Source organism: Neodiprion lecontei, chromosome 5 (genome assembly GCF_021901455.1).
Source record: "Neodiprion lecontei isolate iyNeoLeco1 chromosome 5, iyNeoLeco1.1, whole genome shotgun sequence".
In the NCBI taxonomy this organism is placed as follows: domain Eukaryota; kingdom Metazoa; phylum Arthropoda; class Insecta; order Hymenoptera; family Diprionidae; genus Neodiprion; species Neodiprion lecontei.
In genome coordinates this window covers 23,499,237-23,522,024 of record NC_060264.1, presented here as the reverse complement: position 1 = coordinate 23,522,024, position 22,788 = coordinate 23,499,237, and the positions used below count along the sequence as shown (strand labels likewise).

Genomic DNA, 22,788 nt, shown 5'->3' with positions numbered 1-22,788 from the left:
ACCGACGGGGCGGCATCGACGACGCGGGTTATTTGAAAACAATCGGGGGTTACGACCGCCTCGACTCGAGGGCGAAGCGAGGATCGTAACGACGACGTGAAACGAAATGCGAGAAACGGCCGAGATAATGTTCGGGAAATCCTGAAAAGGTTGTGGATTCGAGGTGTCGATGATATCCGCGGCTCGCGCCCATCGGCGCGGGGGGCGGAGGAGGAGGGGGAGTCGGTGGGTGGGGGTGGGGGTGTTACTCGCCAAGGCAGGTCCGTGCGCGTATATTCCCGATTGTTGAACAAGGGCGCGAAACGGTTGGGCTACTTCGGCTCGCGGAGCGGCGAACGGACAGGGAACGGAACCCGCTTGGCGTCGCGGAGTCGGGCGTAGGCGCAGTTTCGTGCAGTCGGGGCGCGGGCGCATCAGGAATTAACGGCGGTCGCCGCGACTAGAGACTTGCTCAACTTGCTGACATGGCGTCCTAGTCAGCGGACACGGTGAAATCCCACGTCCCCTTTGGAGGATCATCACCGTAGGATATATCGTATCGAACGTAAATAAAATGTCGAGGTGAGTCTTGTCAAGTGGTGGTTGAAAAAGTGTTTCGAAAAAAGTGCGTTCATTTTTTTTTTTCCAACTCTCGTATCAACTCTCTCGTCTCTCTCTGTTTTTAAATTTTTTTAAAATTTTTGTTATTTGTTTTTTTATCTCGTTTTGTTTGTTTTTTTTTTTGTTTGTTTTTTTTTCGTCATTTTCGGAGGTTCTTTTTTTTTTCTCCACACCGTTTTTTCCCCCCTCATCAAATGGTGTTTGGTCGGTTTTATCCACGGGGCAAAGTGTCATCGGTTATTTTCGAACGTGTTTTAACCCACGGGTATGTGTGTGCGTGTGTTTTATATACGTATACAGTATTTGTATGCATATATGTATGCATATATATATATATAAATATATATGTATATATACACGTATCTGTTCCGTGTGTGCGGTATATCGTCCGTTCGCTCGCTAGGTCCTATCTAGCCAGCCGCAGCCACACGGGTTGCGGCGGATAGTCGGTGTGACGATCTGAAAATATACGCATTTCCTAAAGGGTCGTTGCCCATCGGCTGGCTGCGGGGTCTCTTCATAACCGCCCCGTCGTTTGAAAATCAATATTTGAGGGACGTCCCGGCTTCGGGCTCTGCTTTACTCCTCTCTTCCTTCGTCGGTCGGTTCTTCGGCCCCCGGGGTATGTACGGACAGCCGAGATTATACGCGGATAAACAAGTCGAGGACTTTCAGCATACGTAGATATTTTATACACGCACGCACGCAGCACGCACATATATGTATATATATATATATATACATATATATATGTGTCTTATGTGTGTGTGTGTGTATATATATATAGAGAGAGAGAGAGAGAGACGGAGAAAAAGGTGCGCGTGTGTTAGTGTACGTTACGTATGTGTAATAAGTCGGGAACAACTCGAGGAATTTTATTCGAGAAGGACCTGACTACTATTTTAACGGTGTCGACTTTAATACACATATTACGCAGACGTATGCGTGTGTACGTACTTATTGCTGATGCGAAGGCAACCCAGCTATCGCGCGCGGCTTAAATACGACGAATTTTTACTGCCAGGAAAGGGTTGCGTAAATACCTCTCTCTCTCAGCTCAACGTGTCGTCGTCTCTATCTCTCTCCTTCTCCCTCCCGCCCTCTGTGTTTCCCTCTTTCTCTACCTCCCTCCTTCCGTCCCTCCCTCCCACCCTCTCTCCCTCCATTCCTCCCTACCGCTCTTTCTCCCCCTCCCGCCCTCTGTCTCTCTCTCTCTCTCTCTCTCTCTCTCTCTCTCTCTCTCTCTCTCTCTCTCTCTCTCTTTCTCTCTCTCTCTCTCTCTCTCTGCGTATGTGTGCGTCGTGCCCGATCGCCTGTGTGGTGGCGAGGAGCAAAGCAGTCGGCATAGGCGCCCAACCCTCGGGGTTATTCGAGCAACGACGAGGCGTACATAGGATACTCAAATGAGCATGCCTATGTATAGAGGTATTAGATACCTGCGTGACCACGCTCTCAAAGACGCTGCGTGTTAAATTGTATTAGAGGTCCACTCATTCAGCATTCTCTCGCTGCTCCGCTACACGTGTACGTTATACCTGCATCTACGATATGCACGTTACAACGTTGGTACAATTTTTACGCATTCGTGCATACGTATCGTGTTCATGCCGCGAATACCCACTTGTCGATGTGGTCGCCGATTACGTGACTTTTGTATTTTTTGCAATCCGATTATTTTCTCAACATTTACTCAACAGATTAACAAGTGTCAAATATAATAAATAGACATACGTTATACCAGTAAGCGAAGAGGATTTGCAGCGTAATCAAGCAGCGTTTCTCCCTCCCCCCCCCCATCCCCCCCTTGATTATGAATTTCGCTGAATATTATCACGGAGCATATGTATCGGGAATATTGTCCTGTAATTCGCCCAACAACGTCGCTGCGCGTAGGTATTTGTAACGCTTTCGATACGATCGAAACCAAACAATCCGTGCCGGCCAAACACGTGTTTATACCACAGGGTAAGAGAGACTGTAAAACACGTCTCTTCCGTGAAAGAAACTATCTAAACCACTAGAGATGTACCGATGAAACTCATTTATACAAATATCTTCGTTGGTCATTCAGCCACGTGGCTTATTGCAACTTACTTTCCATATATCCTTACTTCTACCTTTTGTCTCGACCTATCTCTCTTACAATAGTATATGTATAACATTTTTTCTTCACATTTATTTTTTAATTCTACATAGACGTAATTTTTGTTACGTTATATTTTTCTCCCGCGCTGCGACATCCTTGGCATCTCCCTTCCCTCCCTTCCTCCCTCCCCCCTCCCCCCTTCACTCCCATCCCTCCCTCTCGTAGCTTCGTATCTCTCGTAACTTCCACCGTCACCACACAACCACAATGATCGTCCTGACGTTTCGTCATTTTTTCCCGGTTACAATTTTACTCTCTCGCACTCTCTCATTCGTTTATATCGTCTGCCCGCTGACCAATGCGGGCTCATGCTCTTCCACTAATCTCCTTGACGTTTTTTTTTTTTTTTTTTTATTTGAAACTTTTTCCCCGACGATTGCAAACCCGTCGCAGAGCAGGAAAAATATGCTTGGCCAAAACCCGTAGAGCTGACCTCCCTTATCCGCTATACCACGTTATCTACGCACCCCACCCCTATGAGTCGTAATACTGCCGCTGCTAAATATTTAATTACTTTTCGTTGTTGGCTACATATACACATATTTCCTTATCACCGAGTTATTAACTCTACTTTAAGAGGAAACGCAAACAGTGTCTATGTAATAATCTTTTCCGGTTCCCTGCACGCTCCCGTATAACGAATATGGAAACATAACATTCTATTATCCGTGTATCGCAGCACATGCATATGTAATGGGTCTCTACCTCCGTACATGGTCGTGCATCTAGTGCCTATAATATCTATGGTGTGTCGGGGTGTCAATCACAGGTGTCCGTATAGCTATTATACCCTACGGATCAAAAGTAAAACCCGCAAAATTTTCCCCACGGTTCTTTATTCCCTACGGAATAATTCTATTCTGTCGTCAGTAGGCGCCAGGCGATGGTTTTTTTTTTTTCTTTTCTTTTTTATGCGAGGAATTTTCAGTTCGCATCCGGTTCGGCGTGTTTCTCGAAAACAAAAAAATCAAGAAAAATCGATCCGCGCGCAGCCTGCGTCAAGCAACAACGACGCTTCTTCGTCTCAGTTATCCCCTGAGAATCGACGACGTAGCTGCCGTATTCGCATTTAAAAAGCGCGTGCAAACGGTACTTCACTCCCGGTGTAACATTATTCCGGGTGCAAGGCCCCGCATCGTAACACACTGGTCCACCTCCATAACGCGGTTATGGTCTACCATAACGTGACACAAAAGCGTCGTACAAACGTAATCAATTATGCCAACCACTATTCGTCATGTTTTTTATCCGGCGATGCGTCGTATCATCGGTTACGAACAAACAAACAATACAGCGATAGTAAGATTAATGTTGAAATAAAAATAATGTATCGCAATTCGTATCAGGGAATTGGGTAGAGGAAGAAGAGGAGAATGAGAGAGAAAAAAAAAAAAAAGTTGGGGTGAGCGCCTATGTGTGGAATCGGAGTGTCGGCTGATCGGCGGAGGGGCGGCGTCGCCGCCGCCGACGTCGCTTTCGTCCGGCGGGGCGGGCGGGGGTTGCCCGCAGTGGAGGGGCAGGGGGCAGGAGGGGAGGCAATAGCAAGATGGCGGTGGTGTGGCTGTGCTCAGGAGGCAGCAACAGCAGCAACAGCGGCGACCAAGAACAGTCAGGGGCAGGGCAGGGCAGGGCAGCCAGATAACGGCATGGAACTCGAACACTAACTTTAAGCAGCGGCGTTGCGTTAAGCAAGCGGGAAGAGGCGAACCGAACCGAACCGAACGAACGAACGAACGGACGAACGAACGAACGAACGAACGAACGAATGAACCCCGGGCGATACTCCGCACACCCCTCGCTCATCGTCAGTTCCCCGCTGTCCGTTGGTACGTTCGCACGTCCGTCCATTCTTCAGACATAACCAATCGTCCGTATTTCTAGTTATTATCATCAGTTTTATCCGTTGACAACTGTTGTTTTCGCGAATATTGTTAAGCGGGAGAAAGGAGAGGCGAGTGTTTTTACGATACTACCTTTCCTCGATTTCGGACGTTAGCCGTCGGTCAGGTTTATACGGTTGGAAAATGACGGTGCGGTAAACGTGGTTGTAATATCGTCGCGGCCTGCTCCGACTTGATATATACCTATCATACCTACTCGTTCCGAATTCGCCCTGTGACGTCGCTGCCGGGAGATAAAGGCCATGTGCTCACAAAGCATACGTACGTACAGTGGTATTCGACGACGAGAACGTAATTGAGACTGATACCTTCGATCGTCGCGCTGCACAGGTGGACTTTCCTTTTTTGTGCTACATGCGTACACGTATTTTCGTACCAGTGGTGATGATGATCATTAGCGTGATAGTAGCCGTAGTATATCAGTGCCGTGTGAAATAGATTCCTTGTGTGCAGTGAGGTCATGTGTGTGGGTTTGTGCGCGTCGGTTTTAAACTAACGACTCGAAATTAGGAAATTTGTGTCCTCGAACCAATAAATGATCGATGAGCTACAACCCGAAACTGAACTCGAGATACGTGCAATGTACTCTGTGTAATGGAAAAAAGTAAGTCCCAAACTTGAAAATTGATACATATCGTACAGCTGATCAGTTGTGGATGTAATTCATTTAGACTTGACCCGTTCAATTATTCACTCGGTATGCTTTGGCTACGAGACAGGCTTCTCTGCGTAGGATTCCAAGTAGGTATACGTCTGCCACGAAACACCCTGCGAAGCAAAAAAAGTTCTTTTCGCGCTCACACTCGATCCACACGATCCCTCAGTTTCTAAGCTGATAGATAGGTACGTAAGGTATCACATTGCGGGACATATCTACTTATTTAGCAATAAACACCGTAATACCTAGGACAAGGGCTGACTTTCGCAAGCACGCGAGTTCGCGTAGTAATTTTACGTGTGCGGGTACATGTATCGCGTAAAAGATCTTTCTATCTTCAGATCTCATTCATGAGACGACACACACACGTGGCTTGGCCGCAACTATGCACAACTTACGCGTACCTGTATTATCATACGAATAGATCCGTACGTTTATTCTGTTATATATATATATTAGGTGTTATTTCTGATTTTGAGTTCACGTTATTTTGTTCCTTATCTCTCTCTTTCTCTCATTCTCTAACCCTTTGCGGCATAGTGGTTTGTATTCTTACCACCTCTTTTACATCCATTTTTTTTTGTATATTTAGAGAACTTTTCAACACGTTTCTTTGCAGTTTTTTTTTTGCCAATTCTGATAGTATACAAAGAGGTTTTCAATACTCGAGAGTAATTATTGCGATATAATGTAAATTATTATTGTTACAAACAAAGTGATTGCAAAAAATCGTGAAAATTGAAGGAATAATTCAATTACGAGAAAGTTACACATCTACAGAGATACATATTTGGAATAAATTAAAAGTTTTTGGAATCGCTGATTACGAATCTGAAATCGGATTTAAAAAATTCGAGGTGGCAGATCCAATGATCCATGACGGTCGAAGAATTTCAAATTCGGTCGAATCCGGAGGAAAGCCTCTGCGGCGCCAGGGTTTTTGGGATCGCTGGTTACGAATCTGAAATCAGATTTTAAAATTCGGTATGGTGAATCGAATCAGCGACCCCGAAAACCTCTGAATACAGTTTTTTAACGGTATTTGAAGAAATTTGAAATTTTCGCTCACCACATTGGATTTGCCATCTCGAAGTTTTGCCATCTGATTTCAGGTTCGTAATCAGTGACCCCAAAAACCATAGAATACTGTTTTGTTACAAGTCTTGACGCAGCCCGATAATGTGACTCAAAGGGTTAACGATGTGCGTAGAAAATCTTGCTGCATCTCACGTAGGTGTGAAGATTATCGAGATACAAAAAAAAATTGACTGAAAATAATCCCGATCTATAAGAATAACGAATCGAATAGAAAAGACATCTAGGTGTACGACAATTTTCTCACGTATAATATCGTGCAACTCTTTCAAGCATTGAGGAACAATCAAGCCATTTCACAAGGTTCACATATCGGTCGATGGGGTAGGAACAGGTAGCCGCGGTGGTATCCCAACGTTATTAGGTATACATATGCGATTCCGCTAGCCGCCGAGCATATTGGCGTGCAGCAGTGTGCAGAAGTAGCAACAGGGAGGGCGGCGTTGCCAACCAGCGGTATAGCGGTAGCGGAATTTCTGGAAATGATGACGAGTAGGCAATTCCGCAATTCCGTGACCCTCCTCGAAGCCCCTGCGAAAATTTTTCGAGAACTGGCTTTAGGCGCACACATTCGCAAACATTCGCACGATGGGCAAAATACGCAAACACGTTTGGGGACACTCGTGTCGCAGGAAGAGAGTGCGATGGCTGTAGGTCTGTGTTGGTCGGGTCAGGTCAGGTTAGGTTAGGTTAGCTTATACGTCGTATAGGATACGACCACGATTACGGCGGCGTCGTGTTCTACGAACGTTCGAAAATCTGGGCCACGCTTCGCCTTGCCGAGCAAACGAACGACCGACCGACCGACGAACGATAGAGCTGACTCCCTTCTGCCCCTCCCCCATTACCGCAAAACCCTTGCCGGAACGGATGCTTGGACTCTGACTCTTGGCCGGATTGCTACTTGGTCTCTACTGCCGGCCGCGAAACGGTGGATACATGACATATATATATATTTATATGTATGCATGTACGTATATACATACATATATATATATATATATATATACATATATACACATGTAACAACGAACGACGTTACGTTGGGTCGTTCCAAGCACATCCTGGCACTCCCCTAGTAGGGAGGTGGGTGACGAGATGATGCCTTATACGCAGTGTTCCAATCGCTTTGTGGTTCGTTTTTGATTCCGCGTTTTCTTGACACGCGCGCGCTCTCTGCGAGAAACAGTTCTCGTCTATATATGTTTATTATACGATGTGTATGTGTGGGTGCGTATGTATATGCGTGACGTGCGAATGAGTATACGTGTCGCGAATTGACCGACGGCACCAGGTGGTGGTGCAGCACAGGTTGGGGAAGGGAATATACTCACCGTAGGCATTTGACGTATGCGCACCTCTACGTAGAGTTGCTGGTATGGGCAGCATGTTGAAGTTGGTACCAAAGGTTATCGTAACGATTCATGCTGAGAAAAAACGGTTATATCGCGATTTTAAAATCATTGTAAAATTAAGATAATAGTGGTTTTCTACTCATGTTTCGTTACGATAACGTTACTAACTTCAACCTCGTCTACGGCCTATAACCTCAAGCGTTAAGCCTGCGATGGTGTAGCGATATCCTTGAAAAAACTTTCCACTAACGTGCGATGCCTACTCGTGTGTATGTATGTATGTATGTATGTATTTAGACGAGCGAGGAATAGTGTGTGTTCGGTATTCGTTGCAGATGAAACAATTACGAGTGTAGAAGTATAGTGTAGAAAATGTAGCGGGCAAGCAAGGGGCGGCACCCCGGATAAAATAATGCATTATCCTCGTGTAAGTCTATTATGTACAATTTACATATCCATACTCGACGATGCGTAACGACGTATTTACGGAATTATAACATCGTTCGATAAACATCCTTTCTGACTGTATTTTTCTTCACCTAGTCATCACTCTGACAATGAGCTTCGCGCTTGCTGTTCATCCGTGTCTATGAAATGTAACCGACGGGCCCATTCAACGTTGAAAAAAAGTTTCAAATTTATTAACCCTTCGAAATGAAGTTATAGTATTAATATCAAAGAAACTACAGCGACTGAAGTATGGTTTGTAATTGTGAGAAATAATTGGAAATCAACGCGAATCGTCAGTGACGACACATAAGTCTGGCGGTGAACGCGAAATGATTTAGATTCTTTGAGGCTGCAGTTTTTTTTTTTTATCAAATCCTATCGTGCAGTGATTTTGTTTATTTCGAGTGATTTGTTTTAATTTACCGCGATTCCGTTCAATCCGGATATACCTGAAAGTCTCTTCTAACGCTCGGAAATTGTGGAAAATCAGACGTAAAATTAGAAATCGGTGAAAATCACACGAATCAAACTTTATATAAACGAATTGGAATTATTCATTTGATTTCCGTACGAATACCCCCCTCGAACCGCGATACGTGTGCGTATTATCTGTATACGCATACCCGTATAATCATGGATATTCCAATGATGCTGTAACCGTCGTTATTATCATCGCAGGGTTTTTTCCCCGTATCGTACGCGCATACATACGTGTGTGCGTACAAGTATACGATGTAAGTTTCCTTCTCGCGGCTACGCGCCAGTCTAGTCAGGTTTCGTCCGCGTCGCGAAGGTCGGGGTGTTTTGATAAATAATTATTATACCCGGCACAGCAGCAGCAGCAGCGACACGGCACACAACCATTCGCATGTAGTAATACCGTTCACGTAGGAACATAGCCTATCCCCACATGTACGTACATACATATCGAAGGGGGGCATACGAACACACCGCGGACACGTGATCCAACTGGATTGTACAGGCCTAGGCATAGGTGTGTTTTGCTTACGTATCAACTTGTAGGTATGGAAGTCATATTCGACGACTAGGTATTGCAGATGCGGATTATTATACGCCGGGTGGTGAGATCACGGGAGGGATCCTGCGATCAAGAAACCACCTCCGCCGTGATCCGAGTCTTTTTATTCGATACATGTTCGCTCGTTTCTAGTTGTTTTACACCGATTCGCGCTCGCTGGTGGTTGCTGTTCTGTTTGTTACGATGTAGCTTATGCCACTAATCATGGCGTGCGTGTGTGTGTGTGTGTGTGTGAGAGAGGTGGTGGTGAGTTTGAGATTACGCAACGCTTGGCCGTGAGTGCGTACGCTTGTCGTCGACGTGGTGGTGCTGCTGCGGCTACCGGCGGTGGTTACAGGAGGAGGAGGATGGTATGAGGCACACCGATACAACTTGCGCCTCTCTCTGTTACAAGCATCGCAGACTCGATGCCACCTGTGCGATTCAATGTGTACCAATTCAGCGCGACCGTCGCACCGTTGGTTTGTTCGTTCGTTCGTTTCTCTTTTCCTTCCACCGTCGCGCATTAACTATTACCATATCGCTACGTTACCTCCGTATATACTGCGCCGAGTATCAGCTGTTTCGCTTTTCGCCTATCTAACGCATCGCCGTGGTGTTGGTATAAACTTTGACGCGTGCATTCTGCTACTGCGTTGTTCGATATGTAGAATAATATCTAATATTGATACCAATCGGTGTACGCACCGTGGTTTATGGCAAGAAAATTACTAGATTTATTCTCAAGATGACGAAGATCCAGATGTATGTCTGTTCTTCTGACTGTGCAACGGGGTTATGCAAGAGGCAACAAAGAACGGTGTATTAAAAAGTTTCAAACGGATTGATGGGTATATGTTGCCGAAAATACAACATCACTAGAGCGGAAAACGAGAGAAAAGTATTTGAAAAGATACTCGTCATTTTTTTTTTTTTTGCGGGAATCGAGTGAAAGAAGCAGCGCGCTGTACGGTTCATATGCTGCAGCATATCTTTGTATGCATCTTCAAAACGTAGCTGCGTGTATGTACCGAGTGTTGTGCGCACGTCTATACATATATTCGTCTATAATATTTATACTAGTTTCTAGTTTTTGTTGAAAGAGACAGACGAGGATAGGCATTATAGATAAGGCGACAGACAAAGCCCAGAGGCAGTAGCGAACAGCAAGAAGGGAAGCAGATGAGAATATTACATGCGATGCGTAAAGTAGGAAAATAAAAAACGACATTTGTGTGTATACGATAAATGTACAAGTGTTTGTTTGTAGGTATGCGTAACGTGTATGTACACACGTAATATAAGAACGGGCGAACGGCGACCATGAAACTTCTCACCAGTGAGTGATCGTGAGACTGAACTTCTCCGTGTTCCTGCAGAGCGTGATTCTTCCATATATATATCTATATATAAATCTATACCTATGTATATATAAGCTGCGTCTCCAAACGACAAACCCACACGCGAATAGGATCCGGCTAAATACCAACGCGCCGATCATCAGGCGTTAACTTAACCCTTTGAGTCACATATTCTTGTGCCGAGTCAATTTTTACAGCAATTTTTATTTTATAGTTTTTGGGGTCGCCGATTACGAATTTGAAATCAGATTTCAAAAATTTAGAGGTCGCTGATTCGATTCGTCATACTGAATTTTCAAAATCCGATTTTAGACTCGTGATCAGTGACCACAAAAACCCTGGGACAGAGTTTTTTCTCCGCATTCGGTCAAACTTCAAACTTTTCATCTGCCATATTCGATCCGCCATCCTGAATTTTTATAATTCGATTTCAGATTTTTGATCAGTGACTTCAAAAACTTGAAAAAATGTATGCAAAATATGTATATGTGTAGAGGGGTAACTTTCTCGGAAACGAATTATTCCTTCAATTCTCACGATTTTTCTCAATCAATTTGTTTTTAACAATAATAATTTTCATTATATCGCAACAATTACTCTCGAGTATTGAAAACTTCTTAGTATACTATCAGAAATAGCAAAAAATCGCGAAGAAATATGTTGAAATTTTTCTAAACATACAAAAAGAATGGATATAAAACAGGTGGTAAGAATGATTACCGCTATGGCTGAAAGGGTTAACAAGAGAAAGGTAGATAGGTTGGATAGGTGGGCAGGCAAGCCAGCGGATCAGACGTTTTTCTATTTCTTCAATCTGTTCTTCCAATTTTTTAGCATTTTTCTTTTCGAGAACTCGATGAATAGGTCAGGTCTGCCTGTGTTCGATATTATTGTGTAATTTTCTCAAGAAATTTCGAGTGTTTCGGTGAACAATGTCTCTCTCTTTGTATCTATTACAGGTGTTTGTACTCCGCGTTCTTCTTCTTCACTCCCTCTTTGCAGACCAATAATTACGCGCAGGGATGTAACCCGAAAAAGCTGACGATGAGATGTGGATGTAGTACGCGACCAGTAGAATACGAATGACTTGACAGGTTTACTGTTGATTATTTTAACTACTTCCGCTTCTCTTTCTTTTTCTTCTTCTTCGTTTTCGTAGTCGTCGTCGTCGTTGTCGTTGTCGTTAACGCGGTGATCCAACCAACCCTGTGCCGTACTTACTGCAATATCAATATACTCGAGGGATTGTGAAAAGACTGGGGAGGAACATTAAATGGGCACGTGCCGACCCATTAATTCTAATAACATCGACATTTACAACGTTTATTTACCATTTTCTTGTCATCATCCCCTGCAGTTCTCGATCATTCGATGCAAGCCCTTAGTCAGTTAGTCCTATTCTGCGTGTTACACTCACACCGTATGTCAATATTCACACACACACAGATGTCAATATTCCCTGTAAGAAGTAACGGTATTGAACAATTTTGCATGTAGGGATTAGGGATTATTTACGAAGGTAATATTCTGCATAATCCTGACAATGGTTCGGAAACCCTTGTCAATGAGTCATCGTACTGTGGGTTAAAGGATTTGACGTACCTTTGAGCGAGGCCGTTCTAACTCCTTGACCTGCCTCCGGCGTGCAGGTCAAAAACTAAAATAGCCACGTGATGGTTTACGATATTCACGGAGAGATGAAAAATTGCAGATTTTACTGTAAACTGTAGGTAAAGAGGGACACATGAAGGTTTTTGGTAGTAAAATACCCACGTCAATTATACATTTTTATATTACTTTTTTTAACTCTAAATGTAGCAGATTTTACAAAATATATTTTACCAAAAAACCTGACGTCTCCTTCCTTTTCTCTTTTGCAGTTTTCGTCGGCACTTTTATTCGCTCCGTGTTGATTTTTTCAACATGGGAAGACAATTTAGATTTTATATAATTTCAAAACGTGTAAACGTGAAGAGTAGAGTAAAGGCAAGATGTAGAAAAGTTTAAGCAGAATAAAGTAAAACGTAATAGAATCGTCAATATTTTGACGATTCCATGGATCGGCTTGCAATATTCTTATTCATTCCACTGAGTCTATGTTTTACCTTTCTCTAATTTGACCATTCTACATTTTGTAAGTTCATGAAACATATTTTCATATTTTTGACAATCTTACATTGTGATTCTTCTGTATGCTGCTGGTTGTCATTAGGCGTCAAGGGCGGCAGGGGGGAGGGGGGAGGGAAGGGTCCTCCTAATCACGGAATCATTCAATGGTATATATATATGTTATATTTACGACTTGAAATTATGCAGATTTGACTTTTGCGAGTCCGACGATCAGTTCCCCGAACACCGTCTACCTTGCACGCATATATCGGACATACGGACAAACTGATGAAAAGACCCCTGGTATTCAAACAATTTTTACTGTCGTTGTAATTAATTGACGTATGAACGCAGCAAACCTCAACCTCGTGTTTAATTATTTCTCTTCGATATTGACAATTGCAGATATATAATACTCTGCAAATTCTCTTATAACATTATGTGGCCCGTTGTTAGTCGACGACGACACTCTCCCTCCAAGGACATTCAAAACAGACGAAATATTCTTAATGAGAAAAAATTGTTGATTCAAAATGGTGTTCAGGTAGTCATTATCTTCGAATTAGGTATAATATCACCTTTAATCTATATAGTCTGGTTATTTAATAATTCAATCATTCAACGTTCCATTCACGGTGCAAAAATCGTCGGCGAATGCGGTGTGATGAAATTTTTTGACGATTATAACGAATTTGAAAATATTATATTTTCAATCCATGGATATTTCACTTTGCCTACACGACATTCATTCTTCAAACGAACAGTAGCGTATCTTCTTGCTAGGTATGTGCCCTGTGATATTATCGGTCAAATGATAACTTGGAACTTTGGTCAGCTTGGTCGTGAATGAGAGTTTAACGGTATATCATATATAGGTCTAATGGGACTGAACACTGTCGAATTTTGAAAAGGGATTCCAACGATTACCAAAACGGAATATTGACCACTCGAAGCGAAAAGGCGCTTCCTCGTTTTGGACACGATGACGCGTCGATAAACTTGTACTTGCTCCTGTGATGCTCGACCTTTATCGAAACTTGTCTCATTCGACATGGAAGCAGCCTCGATGGAGGGACTCGTTTCGTTGGTTATCTTTGTTTTTTTTCTATTTTTTTTTCTGTCTCTTAATTGCTCGGTTATCGTTCCCGGGTAACATTAGTCGATCGAGGCTGAAATTAGCAGTCAGAATTAACAGCCAAACGTTTCAATGTTCATTCGAATAAGGCAGTGAAGTCCGAAATTCAAAACTTTGTGAAATACCTTGAACCCCTAATGCTTTTATAGAATTATGAGGATAAAACTTGACTGCATTTTTCTATTTCCAAAAAGTCTTAACACGTTCGGTCGCTAACTATGGCTGCTAGCTTCAGCGTCATTCAGTCGTCTATAATACTCTGTTACATCAAGGGAATGACGATTACCTCGTGAAAATTGTTTTATCAAAATTGGATATTTTCATTTGTTAGATTATTTTTGTTATACTTAAACAGTTTTCTAATCCTACCGTTATCATGCGGCATCAATACCTATAAGATCCGATGTTGCCATTATGGCGTCAAGTAAAAAGGTATATAAACGTACAAGTACATACATAGGCAGGGACACGTGATCCGTACGCAAGTTATCAAACATGTATACACTACCCACCTGATACTCGTACACGCATACGAATGTAAATTTCGTATTGATTCTACCGTGCGTATAAAATTCTATTGATTCAGCAGCCGGTTAGCCGCTGCTGCTGTCTGTTTCTGCTGCTGCTGGCTGCTGGCTGCCGCGTTCATGTAGTGTAGGTGTACTCGTATATAGCGATATAACATGTATTGTAGGAATAGCTATACGCGAAAATTTCGCTTCCGCGTCGCCTCTTATCGATCCTTGCAGAACTCCGATTCTTCTCCCTGCGCCAGACGGCGCGCAAGGTGGGGCGGTTTTTTAAAGCGCGAACCCATACGCAGGGGAAACAAAAATTGAAAGAAAGGATCTGGTTTGATCCAAAGGTGAACCGTGTGATAATGTACTGTACCCTGTTGCAGTTTGAGAAATGCTTAAATTTTTTTTCAATTTATCCATCTATATTCTATATTTTCTTAATTTTCTATTAAAAAATTAACGAACGTTATCGTTATACGTGTAACGGTTAACAAACCAGCACCACGTATCGTTGTAATAATAAATTATCATCCAGCTGTTGGGGAAGTGTGTATCTTAAAGTTTGTTGGATGAGGCCTCTGGCTTAAAACCCGACGAAACCGATGCGTATATGTTGTATACTACAATAATTCGCCTCGAGTGACCTACGTTATATACCTGCTGTTTTGTATTATCCTCGGCGATCGGTGGGGTTGCCTGTCGGGGCGAGCGGCGTTGTACGAGGGGCGAGGGGTGAGAGGAGAATTATGTAAAAGGAATCAACCGAGCGAGCAACTCAACTTGATTCCGTCGAGCTGTGGCCGCAGCTTATACGGTCCAGGGTCGCGTTCTATGCATACACCCACGTACATCGAGTCGCGTATAACCTATATACACTCGGTTTCGAAGAGAGAGGAAAAAACATTTCGTAGAGAAATAAAGGAAAAAAATTTGTAGAAAAAAAATAAATAAAAAATACCGTAAAACGATTAAGAAATATGTGTTGAAAGTGCCGAACTCCGCGCGGTGTTGGTAATGTCGTTATACAATATGCATTCAAGTATGATACTTACGGGGAGTCTTAACCGTCTTCAATCGCAGGCATAATTTTATATTATATCGTTAAAGAGATGTGCAATTGCTTTTTCGTTATTTGTATGACGATAAAAAATGATGGCTAATTGATCCGATCATCTAGATTCGTGTGTATATATATATATAATATATATCTATTAAGTTTCCCAAAATACTTCCGGTTTAATGTGTGTGTGTATATATATACATATAGCTCAGCTCTTTAAAGGGGCAATCGACGCTATTTCTTAGGTGTGTATTGCCATTTATGAAAAGATATCCCCATCTGGCTGACTGACAGAGTCGACGTCAGCTGCGGAGCCCGATTTTTTTCGAAATGGTAGTGCAGACTTCAAAATGTCACTTCGGTTGCCTAATTGCTGGCGCTGATTGTGAGTAGTGAGTTTTACAGGATAACTCTTAACTGCAGATATTATTACACATGTTACAGATATATTCTATATTTTAATCACTTCGATGTTTCCGTATGTTTTAGGTTATAAAAATTAAGCAACCGGAAGAAGAAGGACTGAGAGACGACGACGACGACGACGACGACGACGAAGACGACGACGACAACAACGACGGCGACGACGACGAAGAAGAAAAAGAAAAAGAAACAGAGAAAGAAAAAGAAAAGGAAACGGAAAAGGTAAAAGAAAGTGGGCGTGGACAAGGAAGGGAGGAAGAGAGAAAAATCTTAAAACAATCAAGAGTTAAGGTCTGATGTTAGCGGACATAAACGGGAACCTGGCGGATCTGAGAAGCGAAGCTATGGCGTCGCAGAGGTTTTGTCTCCGCTGGAACAACCACCAAAGCAATCTGCTATCCGTTTTCGATCAGCTACTACACGACGAATCATTCGTCGACGTCACCCTGGCCGTTGAGGGCCAGCTACTCAGAGCTCACAAAATGGTCCTCTCCGCATGCAGTCCCTATTTCCAGGTACACAAACGCACATTTGTTTCGTTTTACTTACTTTTGGTATAACGTACCTGAAATGATAAACTTTGCTGCATACAACGATCCGCGCGTTGTACGTCATCGAGTCGTGTGAATTAAGCTAAAATTTGCATTTATTTATCCGTAGGCACTGTTCGTCGGACATCCCGACAAGCACCCAATAGTGATATTGAAGGATGTACCGTACGTCGACATGCGAAGCCTACTGGACTTTATGTATCGCGGTGAAGTGAGCGTAGACCAGGACAGGCTGACGGCTTTTCTCCGGGTCGCCGAGTCCTTGAGGATCAAAGGGTTGACCGAGGTAAACGAGGACAAGTGTGACCTGCCTAGTATAACGTCGTCGTTGTACGGTAACCAAAACTCCGTCGCACCGCCGCCGCCGAATTTGCACCGGATAAACCAGGCGGGTTCACAGCAGCAACACGTCACCTCGCAGAAAAGGTTTCAGACGATGTCGAGCCACCCTTTGCTCGGCTCGGCACTCACGGCACCGAAACGGAAACGGGGCAGACCCAGGAAACTAAGCGGTTCGTCCGACACACCCCTCGACTCGAAGGGTGACGGCCAGGGATCCGGCGGCGATCTCGTCCAGGGATCGCCAGAGATGATGGAAATGAAAATGGGACTTGATTTCCAGAGCGAGACCAACAGTACGAGGAACAGCGAGCCCACGGAAAATGGTACCGACACACCGGAGCCTGTCACGCCGAAAGTCAAACGAGAACCAGAGCCAACGCCTAGTACCTCGGCGCAAGGTGAGAATTGAGAATTAGAGACGGTTCATCGATGTTGTGAGCTTGCATCCTGAGGAGCTTTGAGAGAGCACGACGTCACACGGTTTGCCGAACCACTAAAATTGTTTTCGCAATGCAGCGCAAACGAGTTCTCTCAAGAGTTCTCAGGCAATGCTCGAAACTCCTCTCGGTCGACGAGGAATTTGCAAATAACGGTGAAAAATATTAAAAATATAACATTATCCGCAGGAATTACTGTGGTTCGCGTCCTTTTTATCGGAAATGGATTTATATTCATATTTTCATGGTATTTCGTTTAACTGAGCTCCGAACTTTGTATAGTGTCTGCGAATTATTATCTTGCGGCAAAGTACCGGTAGAAAAAACTAGTCGAATTTGTTACGAAACTGTTAATATTCAAGACTTTCCAAATAGCAATGCGGGTTGTGTATGGGTCATGTTTGCGATATCGTAAGTCTGGAGATTTTTAAGTTCGAGACTTGATGCGGTCCCCAATATGGATTGCGATATCAGTGTTTTCAAATTCCACGCGAAGAATCTCGCGTAGCTTACGATAATTTGACAAATAGTATAATATTGACAAAAATTTCCAAGCTTCGTGACAATTTCGGAATTTATAAAGGAGGATCTATCTTCTGATTGACCAAATGAAACTAGATAAATTTCAAAAATTACATTCACTCCGATTGTCATATTGCTTTAAAAGAATTTGTGTACCAATACTTGTATCTTCATTTGGCTACGTACCTATACCCGTCTTTCGATTAGGAAACCAACTTGCACGGATCGTACGTAAGAGATCCGAGCATCGTCGCCTACAGATATTCGGTCGCGAATGAGAAAAAAAAGGGTGGGGAGAGACAGGGAAGCAGGATGCGAAATTATGTGAATGAAAAAGTAGATAAACTGGTTTTTACCTACTTGCGAAGTAGTGGGTTATATCTACATATTCACACTATACATACTCGTATATAAATACATCTACATCTACATCTATCGTAACGTGGATTGTTGCGAAGTTCGCGGGTGGAAAGTGACACGATGGCGATGTTTCCTGGTTATCGAAGGAGGAGGTGGCAAGATAAACTCTGAATCTATCTACCCCACGTCGAAAATATTTAGCCATTGCTTGTTTTTTTCTTGAACCTTTTTATTTTTCTTTGTTTCGTGGACTGCATAAATGTAGATGCTAAAAAGTGTCTGTAGGCGGGATCTAGAGACCTCTGTATCATATAACCACTGCGATTGATATTCACCACGATTGATTGTGAGTGGATCGATTAAAGTTGTTACAAAACGGAAAAGAAAATGTTCTAACGGTAAGCATTCGCGTTCGAGTTGGTTAGTTGAATCAAAATTTCGAATACTGATTTACACAATTTTTCTTCCACCGCACAAATTGGTTTCTCTTTAATTCGGTAAATTCCTGTTATTGGAATTTCCTCGATTCTAGACAAATAATAATTCGATTCGTTTCTTACTTTTAATTTCAGCTCCAGACGAGACATTTGCTCGGCCGCCTAGTAGACAGGGAAGCGAAGGTTTCCAGCAAGGTAAGAGGCGACACACTAGATACTTGCATCTTATCATTTAACGATAAATACATAATATAACCCATCATTTTCATACTCAGCTGAAATAATACTTCGATGACACCGTAATGTTGTTGTTGTTGTTGTTATGACCATTATAATCATCATCATTATCATTACTATTATTATCATCATTATTATTAGTATGTATTACTAACCTGGTCCCCGACTAGCGTACGCAACGCGTATAATATACCTAACATAATATGTACCTACCTATTAATTCAACGTTTGTCGTCGGATATAATCTGTACATAAACTCCATGCAAATCAAAGTGTAGTAGCGTGTTAATATTCTATATGTAACCGATCTATCAACAAATACGATCGCGTTCATATTATGCGTGACTTAAACATCCGGCGATACTTTGGTCTTAGATGCGTACATACCTACAGGAGATAAACCCCCCCCCAAATTTATACCCCGAAGTTTTTACCAACTATATCTAAAATTAAAAATCCCCCCCCCTGCGGTTGTAATAATTTCAAGCAGTGTACCTATCCCTTGTAGACAATTTTTTCTATATTTTTGTATCAGCGTTCAATCAATGAGCGTGACTTTTTATTTTTCTACTCTTGTATCATCAGCCTGTACGGTAATACGCAAAAGTTTGAGCATATACGACTTGACAAGACTGTATGTAATAAGTCTCGTCGAGAAAAGGTGGAAAGTTATTCATCATACGTGTATAACGTCGTTTCATTGGTTATATGAATACTTTTTCCGGGAAGTGAATTTATATACCGGTTCGTTAGTTGCAATCTCCATTAAATGTAGGGATGTGATTTTTGTTTTATAAGGAGAAACACATTTGACGATCGACTTTGTTTGCTTTCTCAGTAAAATTGGAGTGGTTTAAAATACGACATATTAGTTATGAACTAATACGCAACTACGCCACTACGATTATTATTAATGTTATAGAACGATGATGGTATATATCAAGTGCAATTAACTATTGATGTAATTTTTTACGTACGTGATGCATATTGCGTATATAAGCCTTCTATACCTGGAAAAAAAAAAAAAGAACCAAGTGCGAGAAGAAAATGTCAGTGAAAAAGCCATAAAATATAAAAATAACTTTTATCGTTATATCATTGCCATTATTATTGTTATTGTTCTTATTATTACTATCATTATTATACCATGCATGGTGTGTAAAATTAATGCCTTTTTATATGCTATACGCTATTACGCTAAGAGTATGATACGTGTGTTCTGTGAAAGCTATGCCGTTAATGAAATAGATGAATTTTGTAAGGGCCTGAGAGAGAGAGAGAGAGAGAGAGGGAGGGAGGGAGGGAAGAAGGACCGCAGTCTTTGCAAATGCCTAATTGACCCAACACGTTTCAACATATTTTCTCTACAACAGTTCCGCGGTCATACTCTTAGCTTATTCGAAGCGTTGTAATAATTATTAACCTTTATACAACAATGAGAAAAACACGATCAAAATTTAAGCAGAAAAAAAAAACACCAATAATCACGCGCACTACACACTAATAATAAACATACAAGTGTACACGCACACATACACACGCAAATGCACACACGCACGTATCATCCAACCCACAATACTACCTTTTAATACTGGAATTTTACGATTGCATAATGAATTGTTTGGTTGTTCGTTTGTTTGCCTTAATTTTTCGTCGTCACGGTCGCCTCTCTCCGACGTGTGACAGACTATCTCCCCCCCCCCCCCCCCCCAATCTTCACAAATCACCATCTTCTTCTTGACCTTTTTTTACTTGTTAAATCATATGATTATTCAAATTCTCTTATCAACAATCGCTGCAGAAATTAAGGGTGTTGTCTGTAAGCCTTCTCGTACCATCTGCTCACTCAGATCTTTCTTATTCATTTCTTTATTTGTTCGATTCTGATAACTGTCAATTTCTTGGTCTTGTGTTGAAGTTGGAGGTTAAATCTGTGTTATGACTCTGGTAAAATCGGAAAATTTTTTTTCAATATTTGGGGGAAAAATTGTTCAATCCTAGTCCATACTTGTCGCAAGCGAGGAGGGATTTTATTTTTTTTGAAGATTTGACCGAAGCCATGTGAAACAGATTTCTTTTTCATCTTCGATTAAAGATTCGAAGAAGAAATTGGAATATTTTTATGCCACTGGCAGGTGGGATTCAAAAAACGATCGCAATGAATGGCTCGTTTTCATTATTATACGCAAAGAACGGGGTTCTTGCTTCTCTTCCGCCGGTTTCAAAGGCGTGGAAGGCGATCACTATGGATGGATAAACCCCTGACCCCCTCCAACCTTGTACTTTCACCCCGCGGTTAAGGACAGCTAGGCAACACCCTGATACAGTCCGTCTATGGGAATAATTTACCTTTCGAATAACGTATATGATTTTTTGACCTTTTTTCTCTCGCATAAAATTTGCAGACAGTTGCAAATTTATATCAGGCCCAAACGCACGTACAGCATCTTCGAGAAAAATGACCCAACTATATAAATGAAAAACGTGAAAGAAGATGAGGAAGAGAAGAAAATGATAGTCTGAAAAACCCAAACAAACAAACGAACAAATTGATTGATTGATTGATTGATTGATTGATTGATTGATTGATTGATTGATTGATTGATTAATTAATTATTTAATGTATTAATAAATTAATGAATATATAGCCAACCTTTTTAATTCTCTATGCCAAAACAAACAACAAAAAATACAAACACTTTTCTTGTCATTGGTTGTTGGTAAAAGGAGGGGGTGGAGCCAGCTAGCGGTGCTTACTTTTTTATAAACGCTGGTTAACTTATAGTATAACGCTCGTTTACGTCGCTTATACATAATGGTATAACGACGGCGATACAATATATTGCAATTGTATGTTGCTTGAAAAAAAAAAAATCCCGCGCGTTACTCGGTATCACTTTATCGGCCGTTCAAACGACGAGAATAAGGGAAAAGAAAGAAAAGAAAAATGAAAAAAGAAAAAATAAGTGATGTACAAAGATATATGTATACACATATATATATACACATATATATATATGATGATAACGAAGATCGAAGATTTTTCAATACAGTGATATTTGTTATATATATATCTATATATATATTTCATGATTTTTTTTCCTTGCGCAGGTGAGTTGAGAATTGAGTCACATTTTTTGATGCCTTTACGCGGGGAAGCGAAAGACTATAGGGGAAGGCCAGCCGTTTTAAAAAAAAGAAACAGAACAAAAGAGATGAAATTGTTAATTTCATTATTCTAATGAATTTTCATATTGTCGATAGAATTTTCCATACGTGTATTCTTACTACTTATTTTTCGAATGTCGAGTTATAAAGAGAAAGAAAAAATGCGAACTACAGAGAAACAGAAAAAAGTGTGTGAGAGAGAGCGAGAGAGAGAGAGAGATAGATAGAGAGAGAGAGAGAGAAAGAAGTAGCTTTTCTGTATTAGTCGAGGAGGATCAGAGAGGGAAAGTTTTAGACTGGAAAAAAAAAAAAACTTGTAACATTAAATGATAATCTGATTTATATCAAAGAAAGAGAAAAATATTTAAGGCAAATTTAACGAAGGAACGAAATGAAAAGAAAAAGAAAGGAAAGAAAATGTAATAAAATTAAACAAAATTAAAGGAAAGAAAGAAACACATGTGGAGTAATAAGCACAGTAACTTTTGCTGGCTCTACCCTTCCTTTTGCTTCCCCCCACAAATTACTTAATTTATATATTTGATTTATTTTTTTATTTTTTCTAATTGATTTGTTTACATATTTATTATTGAAATTTTTACATTATTATACAGTGGTCTTTATTAAAAGAATATGAATCTGTATATGCGTTTACACATACGAAGACAACCGATCATCTAGTAACGAGAAAAGAGAAGGAATAAAATTTTATTTCGAACAACCAATAAGCTAAAGGAATCAACCGTGCACATCTTTTTGCACAAAAATACTCGTATTACGAAATTTCTGTCCCTCGAGTAAAAGCATAATGTAGTAGTACCAGTAGATAAACGAGAGTCAAGGAATGATTCTTTCCATTTGACTATCGGTCGGAAACGTGTTCAAGTATCGAGCATCTGTAATTT

General features: G+C 41.5%; 1 protein-coding gene across 11 annotated transcripts in view; it reads left to right on the top strand.

The window, feature by feature from the left end:
• Window positions 1-294: 294 nt before the first annotated feature.
• The window catches only part of LOC107222336 (protein tramtrack, alpha isoform), a 54,386-nt gene continuing 31,892 nt past the window's right edge, over window positions 295-22,788 (top strand). For 3 of the 11 annotated variants that reach the window (XM_046741475.1, XM_046741468.1, XM_046741476.1), the window contains exons 1-4: window positions 4,353-5,251; window positions 15,896-16,344; window positions 16,490-17,120; window positions 18,614-18,673. In XM_046741475.1, the coding sequence (XP_046597431.1) occupies window positions 16,126-16,344; window positions 16,490-17,120; window positions 18,614-18,673 (910 nt within the window). In that variant the 5' untranslated portion in view covers window positions 4,353-5,251; window positions 15,896-16,125. Of the gene's footprint in view, window positions 562-4,352; window positions 5,252-8,071; window positions 8,183-9,578; window positions 9,706-15,667; window positions 15,792-15,895; window positions 16,345-16,489; window positions 17,121-18,613; window positions 18,674-22,788 lie in introns of those variants that run through there. The other 8 variants (XR_006904664.1, XR_006904665.1, XM_046741469.1 and 5 more) reach the window with 7 other exon arrangements.